This window comes from Heptranchias perlo, chromosome 18 (genome assembly GCF_035084215.1).
Source record: "Heptranchias perlo isolate sHepPer1 chromosome 18, sHepPer1.hap1, whole genome shotgun sequence".
Lineage (NCBI taxonomy): Eukaryota > Metazoa > Chordata > Chondrichthyes > Hexanchiformes > Hexanchidae > Heptranchias > Heptranchias perlo.
This window is the reverse complement of record NC_090342.1, coordinates 27,430,506-27,444,798: the sequence shown is the minus strand read 5'-3', so window position 1 is coordinate 27,444,798 and position 14,293 is coordinate 27,430,506. Positions and strand designations below refer to the sequence as shown.

Below are 14,293 nucleotides of genomic sequence, written 5' to 3'. Positions count from 1 at the left end.
ATAGAAATGTGAAGAGCAATCTCACCCTGACACATTTCATTAATAATTTTTCCACTCTGCTAACCACAAGATGTAGATCATGATTTGAGGCTGATGATTGCGCATTACTCACCTCAGTGGGGAATATACGGGCTAAGGCACCTCACTTACTCTGATATACACGTTTGGATAAAAATGGAAACAATGAACAGCTGACATCTTCAGAACAGAAACATCAGATATTCAAAACACCATGGCCTCAATTTTCATACATGCTGGTGTAAGCAATACTTACAGCTGTACTGGATCCCAAGCTGTGACTTATCTTGCTGAAATATTTTTTCCTAAAATACATTTCTATTTATAAAACAAAAAATAAATAAACTCAAGTGTTAAAACTCCTGTCCTGAAAAGCATTTAATTTAATAATTTAAAAAAGCATATACAGGGTTAATACTCTGGCAATGCCAACCTTGACAGTACAGATAGTTGTATGGAACATGAACCATTGGCCAAATACATCCCTTTCTGCTCCAAAGCAAGATAGTATGTCCGTTTTAGATGGTACAATACTATCTTCAAAGATAGTAGGAATATTTCAGCGCAGCACTGTGGCACAATTCGCTCATGTTACAACACACAATGAGGCAGAATAGAAAGGCACTGCCCATGAATCCACAATTTCTCACAGTGAATCATGTTTTGGGAGTGTAGCCTTTTTCAAAACTGTAAAATAATAGACAGGAATGCATATTACCACAATTGGAAAAAGGGGTGGGAAAATATACATAAGAAATTTCAGATTTCAGTAACTTTGACTTTAACAACATTCTAATTTCAAGCCTGTTTTTATGTCATACCTGACCCCCAGGTTTTCCATCTCCAATTTTCTTGTATTGACCACCTAAAATCTTTCACTTTTTTAGGTATTCGCACATCCTTTTCTTTTTAATGTCTTAATGCTTCTGTCTATTACTTAATTGCTGTGTTGCCTCAATGTAGGTCGCTATCCCACAAACTTGACCCTCCCAAACTAAATCCCATTATGTAAAAATCAGAGTAAAAAATGCATCCATAACTTTTACACTACTTGACCTGCAAAACCTTGTATAAAGCTACAATTTACATAACATATTTTACAGTAATTGGCTGAAAACAATTGAAAACAGTAATTGAAAACAATTACCTATTCCCAATGATCTGTTATATCATTCCACTGATGTTTCCTCTCTGTTTGTTTGCCTGTATGCGTTTTATATATATTCCCCCCCACTTTTGTGGCCATATTAATATGCTTTCCTGGCTCTTATTTTCCAGTTTTGAACACTGAAAATATCAACTGTTTTCTCCACAGATACCAATTGACCGGCTGTGTGTTTCCAATTTTCCTGTCTTTGTTTCAGATTTTCAGCCTCTGCCAGTTTTTGAAACAGAAACAGAAAATTGCTGGAAACAATCAGCAGGTCAGGCAGCATCTATGGAGAGAACAGAGTAATTAACGTTTTGGGGGCAAACCCTTTGTCCAAACTGAACAGTCCTGGCAAAGGGCCTGCACCTTAAATGTTAATTCCTTTGTTCTCTCCGCAGATGCTGCCTGACTTGAGTGTTTTTACCATTTTCTGTTTTTGTTTCAGATTTCAAGCATTGGCAGTTTTTTTGCTTTTATAAGAGTATGCTAAACATTTTTACAAAGTGGCAGCTAATATGATAATATAGCCCATAAGTAGATTTTTAAAGAGGTGGAAAGTGTTGTAAATTATGCAGCTAACGGGCATGAAAGCCATAATAGTGGTGGAAAGACGAGATGTTTCAATGCTACAAAAAAATACATTAGCACAATACCAGTTAGAAATCAACAGCTGCCTTAAATGGAAGAGCTATGTTTACAGTGTAGTACTCTGCTCTCTACCATCTTGTTTTACTATTACATGTCAGAACAACCATGTTGCTCAAAAATGATTTGAAACCAAAGCCTATTGAAGGGAATCAGATAAGGTGGATGTTGTTAGGTCATATCAAGAGACATGATACTGACTCAGATGATGAATTCAAAGGGTAATTCAGACCTATGCGGGATACAGACTACAGGGATGAAGGTCTAAACAGACAACAGTTTGAGTTGATTGACCTAATTCCTGCAGTCCTATTCTGCTTTCATATATTATTTTGTTTTTTTGTGTCATTTCCTTGGTAACCATGGTGACAAGCTGCTGCACAAAAAAAAAATCGATGAATTCTCAGCATGCCTGCTATCAAAAATTTAATGCTGCATTTACACTCTACTTTTTGGAATCAGTGCAGCGCCCTCTTGGATACTTGCCTGATATCAAAAAGCATTATTAAATGGGCAAATATACATCAATGTGCTAAGGACTAGTCTTCCACGAGCAACAATATACATCAACTGCATTAGAAAAGCAGGCTGTGTGAAACCTACCAAAAATGGTCAGTTTAGAAATTTCAGACAGTGGGTCAGTGAGCAATGCTTTGTGCATTCACTGGAGCACACATGCATGGAGTTCCATTTTCCCCAATGTCACAGTAATGTGGAGGGCAATGTAAATGTGACTCCCCACTCATACTACTAATAAATTGAGTCAGTACTGCATGCTTGTTGCAGTATAAAAGGGGCATGGCATTTAATTACAAATAAGTACATATAAACACATGAATATTCACATACAGTCACAAATATGTTATTTTCCTTGGTCTCCCTTGGAAATTCTTCCTTGTATTAAAAACTTGTGACAAACTGACATAATGCATGTGTATGTTAAAAATTCAGTTATTGTTAATTTGTACATCAGACATTAGATTAGGGGTGTCCAAACAACAACCCTTAGGCCAGATACAGCCCACAAAGCCCAGGCATATCGGTCCTATTTGCATTTGTATTTCTTATTCATTGGTTTATCCTGTTTGAATTATCTAAGCATGGAAATTAGGAAAGGGTTGTTCTTCATATTGTTGCCTTATTGGTGAATAAATCATATACCAAAACACAAACATTTATTTGTATCAATATCCTGAGATATATGAAAACTGATGGGAACATAGATTTAAACTTTACATCTGGCCCACAAGGCTTCATGGTACAGATCTATGCAGTCCACAAATTTAAACTACTTGGACACTGCTGCATTAGATTGTATTTCTTTATGTGATTAACACCCATACCTTATGAGGAGATCTGGGAAGAGCAGGTGGAGTATCAAATGCCTGTGGAGAAAAGGACCTGTATGTCTTTGCAGGTGAACCTGTAACATCAAATAAAAGAAGTAAAAAGTGCTGACACTTCATAGAGATAAAATGATTCTTATAAAATAAAGTACTATTAATTACAACAAAATTGAATTGGAGTAGTTCACAGTTCATTACAAAGCCAGAGCTGTCAACACTGGACAAATTCTAGGGGTGAAACTTGTGCCAAAACATATACGTGGCAAAAAATGACAAGCTGCACCTGTTACATTATTCTCTTTTCCCTCTCTTTTTGAATTCCTGAACGTTTATATTTTTCACTTTCTTCATGGTCAGCCTGCCTGCTAGGGAACAAGAAAAACGAACGACAACTACAGAGGTATGGTTATTCCTTAGTTGCTGACTGGCAACAGATGTTCGTTAAGTGAATATGCACATAAAGTACATTTACCTGTACTGTGGGTAAGGCACTTTTTACTAAAATTATTGTACGTGGCTAAAACGGTATCGTCGTTAGCAAGTAGCATGGCTTAGTCAGTAATTTCTATTGGACAACACTGATCTAGACTTCCTGTGACAATCCCATCAAATGTTCTCGAGTTTGTTAGTCTGAAAAGCCAAAATTATCGCTAGCACTGAGATGAACACAGTCCATATAACTAATGTTGCAGAGTTCAATCAGGATCCCAATATTTTTTTTCACATTTAGATTTTTAATTTTGCTGTTACAAGTAATAACCTCAAGGGTCCTGATGTTGAATATTTGAAGATCTGTCTCATACTGATGCACAGTGACATCTTGTACATGCATGACTTCACTAATTGCTATTCACTCAACAAATGCTGTCTTGGTAAAGATTTCAATCCCTTTCAGAAAACAGCTGGATCCAAAAAACACTTACCGGCTGAGAAGAAACAAACACCTGATGTAATTTGTTCTTGCTATAATGTCCCCATTGAAAATGTTTAACAACAAAGAAACATTCATTTAAATAGCACTTTGACAGAAAAACATTGCAAAGTCCTTCACAGAGGCATAAGGAAAAAAATGGACATCAATCCAAAGGAGTTAATAGGGTGACCAAACGTATGGTCAAACAGGGAGGTGGAGAAGCAGAGGGGTTTAGGGAGCAAATTTCAGAGCATGGAGCCAAGGCAGCTAAATGGGATAGCCATCAATGGTGGGGTGAAAGGGGGGGGAAGTATGAGCAAGCCAGAAACAGAGGAATGGAAAGTTGGGAGGAGGGGAGTTGTAGAGCTGGTGGAGATTATTTGGATAGGGAGGGGCAAGGCCATGGAGGGATTTAAATACAATGATAAGAATTATAAATTTGAGGTATTAGGGGACAGAAACCCAATGGAGGTCAGTGAGGACAGGGATGATGGGCAAGTGGGATATGTGCAGGAAGCGATATTGGCAGCAGAGTTTTGTCCCAGCTGATTTCTCAGAGGATGGAGGATGGCAGATCGGCAGGAGAGCATTGGAATAGTCGATTATAGAGGTGACTGAGGCGTGGATGAGCACTTCGGTAGGAGATGGGCTGAGGTAGGGACTAAGATGGACGACGTTATGGACGTGGAAGTAGGCAGCCTTTGTGATGGAAAGGATATGGGGTCGGCAGCTCAGCTTGCAGTTGAATAGGTCATCAAGGTTGCAAATTGTTTGGTTCACTGTACATATATAAAACACCAAGATGGGTTAAAAAATATGCAAATTAAGTGAATTTGACCTGGTACTTTTTAAATCAGTGATTTTTTAAAAAATATGTATAGGTAAGAATAATATTTCCCCTTCACACTCAAAGACACACCTTAAATTCACCAAAAAAGAACTACTTCATAAACCACCTTTAGAAGTGGCCCTGGAAATAGTGGATGCATTGGTGGTCATCCTCCAAAATTCTATAGACTCTGGAACAGTTCCTACAGATTGGAGGGTGTCAAATGTAACCCCACTATTTAAAAAAGGGAGAGAAAAAACAGGGAATTACAGACCGGTTAGCCTAACATCAGTAGTGGGGAAAATGCTAGAGTCTATTATAAAAGATGTGACAACAGAACACTTAGAAGGCATTAATGGGATTGGACAAAGTCAGCATGGGTTTATGAAAGGGAAATCATACTTAACAAATCCACTGGAGTTTTTTGAGGATGTAACTAGTAGACTAGATAGGGGAGAACCAGTGGATGTGGTGTATTTGGATTTTCAGAAGGCTTTTGATAAGGTCCCACACAAGTGGTTAGTGTGCAAAATTAAAGCACATGGGATTGGGGGGAATATACTGGCATGGATTGAGAATTAATTGTACAGACAGGAAACAGAGAGTAGGAATAAACGGGTCTTTTTCCGGGTGGCAGGCAGTGACTAGTGGGGTACCGCAGGAATCAGTGCTTGGGCCCCAGCTATTCAGAATATATATCAATGATTTGGATGAGGGAACTAAATGTAACATTTCCAAGTTTGCAGACGACACAAAGCTGGGCTGGAACGTGAGCTGTGAAGAGGATGCAAAGAGGCTCCAATGTGATTTAGACAAGTTGGGTGAGTGGGCAAGAACATGGCAGATGCAATATAACGTGGATAAATGTGAGGTTATCTACTTTGGTTGTAAAAACAGAAAGGCAGATTATCTGAATGGTGATAGATTGGGAAGAGGGGAGGAGCAACGAGACCTGGGTGTCCTTGTACACCAGTTGCTGAAAGCGAGCATTCAGGTGCAGCAAGCAGTTAGGAAGGCGAATGGTATGTTGGCCTTCATTGCAAGAGGATTTGAGTACAAGAGCAGGGATGTCCTACTGCAGTTGTACGGGGCCTGGGTGAGACCACATCTGGAGTATTGTGTGCAGTTTTGGGTCTCCTTATCTGAGGAAAGATATCCTTTCCATAGAGGGAGTACAACGAAGGTTTACCAGACTGATTCCTGGGATGGCAGGACTGATGTATGAGGAGAGATTGGGTTGACTAGGCCTATATTCACTAGAGTTTAGAAGAATGAGAGGTGATCTCATCGAAACATATAAAATTCTAACAGGACTAGACAGACTAGATGCAGGGAGGATGTTCCCGATGGCTGGGAAGTCCAGAAACAGGGGTCACAGTCTCAGGATACGGAGTATGTCATTTAGAACCGAGATGAGGAGAAATTTCTTCACTCAGAGGGTGGTGAAGCTGTGGAATTCTCTACCACAGAAGGCAGTGGAGGCCAAGTCATTAGATGTATTCAAGAAGGAGATAGATATATTTCTTAATGCTAAAGGGATCAAGGGATATGGGGAAAAAGCGGGAACAGGGTACTGAGTTAGACAATGAGCTATGATCATTTTGAAAGGCGCAGCAGGCCCGAAGGGCCGAATGGCCTACTCTTGCTCCTATTTTCTATGTTTCTAAACATCTTAAATGCTTACCAAAACTATTAACGTAATTGAATGTAAAAAATGAGAATAGAATGTTTAAGTTGCTTTGGCAGACTAACTGGAAGAGCACTCATTCTGAGGAGTTCTGGTGGTGATCTTGTTATAAAATTCATTAATAGTGGTTTTATCCAAATGCAACTAAGACCATAGTCTGGTGCATTACATAATGTGCAGTCAGACTACATGTCATTACCTGTATGCGTTGGCCTGGGTGGGACAGGAGGAGACACCAGCCTTGCACTGTCTGGTACACAGGTTCGAGCTTCCTTACCACTGTCTAAGCTCCAACTACTGGGAGTTGGGTTCATTACTGTGAAAGAATAATACATGCACTGCTTAGTATGCTGAAAAGAGTCCCTGATTAATATATTTCATTATTATACATGTGCACTACATTTACTATCATTTTTTTTCAATAGGTTGGCCTGTGCTCACTGACCTACATTGGCTCCCAGTCCCCCAACACCTCTAATTTAAAATTTTCACCCTCATATTCAAATCCCTTCATGGCCTCGGCCCTCCCTATCTCTGTAACCTTCTACAATGCTCCGTCAACTATGCGTTCCCCCAAACCTGGCCTCTTGTGCATCCTTCACCCCACCAATGGTAGCTGTGCCTTCAGCCGTCTAGGCCCCAAACTCTGGAATTTCCTCCCTTATAACTTATTTGCCTTTCCATCTCCCACTCCTCCTTCAACACCCACCTCTTTGACTAAACTTTTGGTCACCCTTCCTAATATCTCTTTCTTGGGCTCTGTCCATATTTGTCAGAATACGCTTCTGTGAAGAGACTTGGGACGTTTTTCTATGTTAAAGATGCCATATAAATTGTTGTTGTAAATAGGCATATATTTCAACATACACAAAGCTGATACATTTACAATTGTGACAGACTATCAGTATTATATTCTCAAAACATTCATACAAACATCTTGTTCAATTAAACTTGTTAAATATAATGTTGTAAGGATGGCACTTTGACACATTGGGGTAACTTAAAGCTGGCGGGCCAATACTTTAAAGGGGCAATGTACCTCATTGAAATATTCGAGGTACTTAATTTTCTGTGCATTGGAAAACTTTAATGAATTTTACCTTACCCGTTCGGGTTTTCCATCGTTTCCGATTCACGTCAGGTGAAAGCAGGCGGGAAGGGCCTGATCCATGAGGTGAGTGCCTTTATTGCACTGCTTGTGGGCCCGGCGGAGCGGGAGTGCTTCTTCCAGGCCCAACAAGCTCACCTGGCTGACAGGACCCCACGATCAGCAGTCCCCCCACCGCCAATGGTGGACCCCCCCCACTCCAGATGGTGGCCCCCCACCTACTTCTGACTCTTCACCCGACCTCCCTACCCTCCGATATCCTCCCCGGCCCCCCGATCTTCTCCCTGGCCCATCCGATGTCCTCCCCAGATCATGATCCGTCCCTCCCTCCCTCTGATCCCTGGCTGCAGCCTGCTACCACAGGCCTTCCTGCCCCACAGCTAGCCAGCCTGTCAATCAGGCTGGCTCCCAGCCACGCAGCCCGGAAGTAAAATCACCTCATTAAGGTCGCGATCATGGATCTTACCTTCTGGGTTTCGCACCCAAAAATCTTCCCCTCCCACCCCCGCTCCCTTTCTGGCTAGAGGTCAAAATTCTGCCCAATGTGTTTAAAAATTAATCATGTACACTAATTACTTAGTGAATCAATGTAACAATCAGACTCCCCTGTAAATCAGGGGACATTCTGCTTCTCAGACCTCCCAATCTATTTCTTCTAAACTTATTTGCAAGTTACTTTGATATAACATTCATAATACTCCATTGTTACAGTAGCGCAGAGTGAATGGTACATTTAATTTTTGCTGACTTCAAAAATGTAGATGGTATATATTAAATGTATCACAAAGAGCACCATGACAAATACAGTTGAGAGAAGCCATCCAGGCCCATCTAGCTCATCCTTTCAGAAACCTACAATTCCCCCCTCAACCCATGATCATTTCATTCAACTGCCTCTTCAATGCCACCAAGCCACTTGAAATGCCATTCACAATATTAATCACTATTTGAAGAAGTGCTCCCTGATATCAGACCTGCATTTATTTGTTTTACAATATTTTTTGCACGTCACCTTGTCCTGCAGCTGTGGTTTAACTTGAAATTTCACTTCCATCCCTCTATAAGGTCCCCTGCTCCCTCATACACCTTCTTTCAAGCCTGAAGTGCCCATGTTTTTCTAAACTTTCCTCATAACTCACTCCGCCGGCAGCAGAGATCAGCTTTTTTGCCCTCCTCTGCATCACTTCCTGGGCTTGGATGTTTTCCTTGTGCCTTGGTGACCAGAACTGAATGCAGTGGGGAGTGCACCTGTAATTATATTCTGATCTTGCGACTTAACCTGTGCTCTTGATTTTCAGATTGATCAGCCTATACTCTATTGTCCAATACAGTCCAACAGCAATGGTTAATTACTAAAGAAAATGTATATGTAGAAAGGGAATTGTAGCATAAACCCACCTTTTTCAGGTGCAGATAAATTGGGATCACTTCTGGGCATGCAGGAATCACCAATCTGCTGGGTAAGTGTCTGCTGGTAAACAGAGGGTTTATTGAAACAATGCATGGCAAGTACCAACTCAACAAACATGATGAAAGGCACAATGCCCCTATACTACTAAATAAAGCACCTACTGGAAACAGGACATTGCTGTAAGATAATATCTGACAAAGTCCTGATCTGCTAAAATTCCACAACAATTCAAGTTTGTCCAGTTAAGAAGAGATATTTTTGAATAACCTAGAATCTATCACGAAGATACACTTTGAGGGTATAACCTAATCAAGGTTCTATTTATTTTGCAATATCTGTCCATTGAAAATTTTGCAGATATCAAGTTTTCAAAATAAAGACAATAGCTTTGCAAAAGGGTTTTCACCATTTTAAAACCACTGTTGTAAGCAAAGTTTAGTTTGGTACGTTGTGCAACATCATCAATTGTAGCACTAATGGGACCTTCATCTGTCACCAAAGAATTTTCTCTTCAGTTTGCAGTGAATAATGGAAAAGCAGCATTGTAATCTGCCTAGGTTATAAGCAAGTGAGAAAAATGAGTTCGCCAGTCCTTCAAGATAAAAAAGGCAGATTAACATCCTCACTATATTTTGGCCTCTGAATTGTGTGTAAAGCTAAAAAATATTAATCTGAAGCAGCACTTATTCTCCAACTTTATGAAGTTGACGATCTTATTATCTAGTGCTTACGTTGATCTACACACAGTCTGTCTAGTTTGTTTGGCTATTTAGGTCTATGTTCAGGGTCGGCAGATAATTTTCACCTCCGTCATGTCCTATTGCCAAGCCCATATCCTTCTATTCCCTGTTCAGAGCATAACAAAAAAAGCCTTTCATTGATAGTTTAACCCTAAATGACTGTATTTGACCGTTCCATGCTCCCAGCAGTGCAGGAATCATGATTTCCATAGAATATTTAATCACCCACATCCCTACTTCTCTTCAATCTTGTTTTGAACCAGATATCTATCCAATTTTTATTTACCATCAAGTTAATCAACACAGCCTAAACTGCTTTTTCTGAGAGGAATTGGTCCATTTATTTTGAATGCTTCAATCAAGTCCACATTTTGTAATTTAACTCTAATTGTGAAATCTTCAGTTACAATCAGCTTGAGTATTTTGTGTTTGTAATCATGTTTATTTGATAGCAGTACTGACACTGACCTTTCTTAGTGGTCGCTTACCTGTGCAGGTTCCATGGATATTGGATAAATGGCACTACAAGGCCGTTCTCTGGGAGACAAACATGTATTTTCTCTTGAATGTTTGTGCTTATCAGATAGCAATGGGGAACCTAAAATACACAGTAAGCAAACAATTTCTTTTAAACTATTCGGCCATTATAGTCACACTATCACACAAAGAAATTCATACTTGCAAATATTTTATATCCTTTGACAAACAGCTTGCACTTCAACTTTAAAAAGGAGCAGTTAACTGGATTGAGCAGACCTACCTCTGGCACTGGATGGAGCTGAACTAGTAATATTAGGAGAGGCTGAATGTGTGGAGCTTAAGCTTGAGGTAGATGGACTTGCCTACAAAGAATATACAATGAGTTTATTATTAAAGGCATTCTTTGCTTTTGAAGGACAATAAATTATTCCCAAATAGGCTACAACGTCATTATTTTGACTCTCAATAGGTATGATAGAAACCTACAAGGCAGGATTTTCTTCTGGATTGCTGCCAGTATTAGGGTGGGTTACATCAAATCCCTACCTACTTTTATGGCTGTCCTATTTTCTAGCATCACTTCTTGCAGAAAAGACTGCCGAAGAAAGGGCTGGTGTATTTAAATGAAGAGATAACAATATAGTGATCTCATGGGGCCAATCTTAACCTAACCTGCCGTGCGGGAAAGGAGTGGGTTCGGGTCGACCACCCTTTTTACAGTAAAATCGGTCGGGGTATAAAACGGTTAGCCGACCCGATTATGTCAGCTTCCCACCGGGAGGGATAAGTTAAAATGACCCCCATGTCCCATTTTCTGTCATTACTGCTGGACACTCGGAACAACAGAACACAATGGGTGTTCAGTGCTGCTAAGTGAGGTGCAACAGCGTAAATTATTTAAATGGCCAGAGTAGGATTAACAATTGATCGAGAGAATATAGATTACCAGTTATAATAGTTTTTTGCCACATTATCGGAGCCATTAGCATGTTGAAAATTTTCAAAGGTACCTGCCCCTTTAAGCTACTGCTGGTATTGAATTCTTGCAGCAGGGGTCTTTTCTCACCCCTCCCTCCCTCCCTAAAGAGATCAACTCCCAAGGAATACTATCAGGAGCTTGCTGAAATTATGGGAAGTTCACTGGGATCAACTTGCGTTACCTTGCCACACTTACGCTGGTCAAGGAAAATCTAGTCAATAGAGTAACAAATCAACCGTACGTCATCTAATGAGAATTAGTGTAGTTGAAATTGTTGGAGATTTCTGTATAGCAACTCATAATTATCTTATTGCAACACTGCAGATCAGCAGTACATATTAAATTGTTAAAAATGTGAAACGTGCCTATTTCCGGTTTAACCGCGGCGGGTTTGGGGGCGGTCGAGTAACCCGCTCTGGAGAGGTGGGTCAGTGATTTCAATATTTAAATGAGGCCTTGTTCCTCAGATTTTGGCAGCCATTTAAATTTAACACAGGCTGGCCGGGTTTCCCAGGGCTCGGGAAAGCCGGCAGCTAAAGGGAGGCGGGAACTACCAGATCCAGGAGGTAAGCAATTTTCCAGCGCTGCTTGTGGGAGAGGAGCAGGGAGAGGAGCAGGGACAGGACTGCTTCCCCCGGCCCGTCAAGGAAATCTTCTGCTGCGATCACTATCTGCTGACCTCCCCCTGCCCCCCAGCGTGATATTCAGACCTCCCCCTGCGATCCTGATCCCTCCCCACCCCATTTCTGTCCTCTCTCTTGCTCCCACTTCCCCCTCCTCCCTCCTCCTTGCCCTGCCCTGGCGCGATTTCTCCCTTCCTCCTCACATCTCTCCTCTCCACCTCCCCTGTGCTCCTCCCCCTCCTCTCCACCCCCACTCGCCCTCCTGTTCACCTACCCCCTTCCTCACTCACTCACCCCCCAGCAATTTCTTGCCTTCCTCCCACCGCCCCACGCTCAATTTCTCTCCCCCCCCCCCCCCCCGACAACATTCTCACTTCCTCCTCTCCCCAGCCCGCACCGCGCGCATTTGATTCTTTTTATCCCCCCCCACCACCAACTGCCCCCGCGCGTGATTTCCACTCCCCCCCCCCCCCCCCCCAACTGCCCCCGCGCGTGATTTCCACCACCCCCCCCCCCCCCAACCAACTGCCCCCGCGCGTGATTTCCAGCACCTCATGTGATTTCCCACCCCACCAACTGCCCCCCCCGTGTGATTTCCCACCCCACCAACTGCCCCCCCCCATGTCATTTCCCACCCCACCAACTGCCCCCCCCCGTGTCATTTCCCACCCCACCAACTGCCCCCCCCCGTGTCATTTCCCACCCCACCAACTGCCCCCCCCCCCCGTGTCATTTCCCACCCCACCAACTGCCCCCCCCCGTGTCATTTCCCACCCCACCAACTGCCCCCCCCCCCGTGTCATTTCCCACCCCACCAACTGCCCCCCCCGTGTGATTTCCCACCCCACCAACTGCCCCCCCCCCGTGTGATTTCCCACCCCACCAACTGCCCCCGCGCGTGATTTCCACACCCCCCCACCACCAACTGCCCCCACGCGTGATTTCCAGCCCCTCGTGTGATTTCCCACCCCACCCCACCCCACCCCGCCGACTGCCCCCGCGCGTGATTTCCCACCGCACCAACTGCCCCCGCGTGTGATTTCCCACCCCACCAACCGCCCCCGCGCGTGATTTCCACCCGCACCCCCCCCCCCCACCAACTGCCCCCGCACGTGATTTCCACCCCCCACCAACTGCCCCCGCACGTCATTCCCACCCCCACCAACTGCCCCCGCGCGTCATTCCCACCCCCACCACCACCAACTGCCCCCCCGTGTGATTTCCACCCCCTCCCCCCACCAACTGCCCCCCCGTGTGATTTCCACCCCTCCCCCCACCAACTGCCCCCCCGTGTGATTTCCACCCCTCCCCCCACCAACTGCCCCCCCGTGTGATTTCCACCCCCTCCCCCCACCAACTGCCCCCCCGTGTGATTTCCACCCCTCCCCCCACCAACTGCCCCCCCGTGTGATTTCCACCCCTCCCCCCACCAACTGCCCACCCGTGTGATTTCCCCCCCCACCAACTGCCCCCACGCGTGATTTCCAGCGCCCTCCCCCACCAACTGCCCCCGCGCGTGATTTCCACCCCCGACCACCACCCCCACCCCCACCAACTGCCCCCGCGCATGATTTCCACCCCCTCCCCCCACCAACTGACCCCCGTGTGATTTCCACCCCCTCCCCCCACCAACTGACCCCCGTGTGATTTCCACCCCCTCCCCCCACCAACTGCCCCCCTGTGCACCCCCCCCACCACCAACTGCCCCCGCGCGTGATTTCCCACCCCACCAACTGCCCCCCCCCATGTCATTTCCCACCCCACCAACTGCCCCCCCCCGTGTCATTTCCCACCCCACCAACTGCCCCCCCCCGTGTCATTTCCCACCCCACCAACTGCCCCCCCCCCCGTGTCATTTCCCACCCCACCAACTGCCCCCCCCCGTGTCATTTCCCACCCCACCAACTGCCCCCCCCCCCGTGTCATTTCCCACCCCACCAACTGCCCCCCCCGTGTGATTTCCCACCCCACCAACTGCCCCCCCCCCGTGTGATTTCCCACCCCACCAACTGCCCCCGCGCGTGATTTCCACACCCCCCCACCACCAACTGCCCCCACGCGTGATTTCCAGCCCCTCGTGTGATTTCCCACCCCACCCCACCCCACCCCGCCGACTGCCCCCGCGCGTGATTTCCCACCGCACCAACTGCCCCCGCGTGTGATTTCCCACCCCACCAACCGCCCCCGCGCGTGATTTCCACCCGCACCCCCCCCCCCCCCACCAACTGCCCCCGCACGTGATTTCCACCCCCCACCAACTGCCCCCGCACGTCATTCCCACCCCCACCAACTGCCCCCGCGCGTCATTCCCACCCCCACCACCACCAACTGCCCCCCCGTGTGATTTCCACCCCCTCCCCCCAC

The 14,293-nt window shown here is 44.9% G+C and overlaps 1 protein-coding gene across 1 annotated transcript in view; it reads right to left on the bottom strand.

Moving 5' to 3' along the window:
• Nucleotides 1-14,293, bottom strand: part of LOC137334698 (dedicator of cytokinesis protein 4-like) — a 329,737-nt gene that overhangs the window by 8,465 nt on the left and 306,979 nt on the right. Inside the window, exons 47-51 of the mRNA XM_067999572.1 lie at nt 10,608-10,689; nt 10,336-10,445; nt 9,095-9,167; nt 6,788-6,904; nt 3,157-3,236 (exon numbers count right to left, since the gene is read on the bottom strand). Of these exons, the coding sequence (XP_067855673.1) occupies nt 3,157-3,236; nt 6,788-6,904; nt 9,095-9,167; nt 10,336-10,445; nt 10,608-10,689 (462 nt within the window). The remainder of the gene's footprint in view (nt 1-3,156; nt 3,237-6,787; nt 6,905-9,094; nt 9,168-10,335; nt 10,446-10,607; nt 10,690-14,293) is intronic.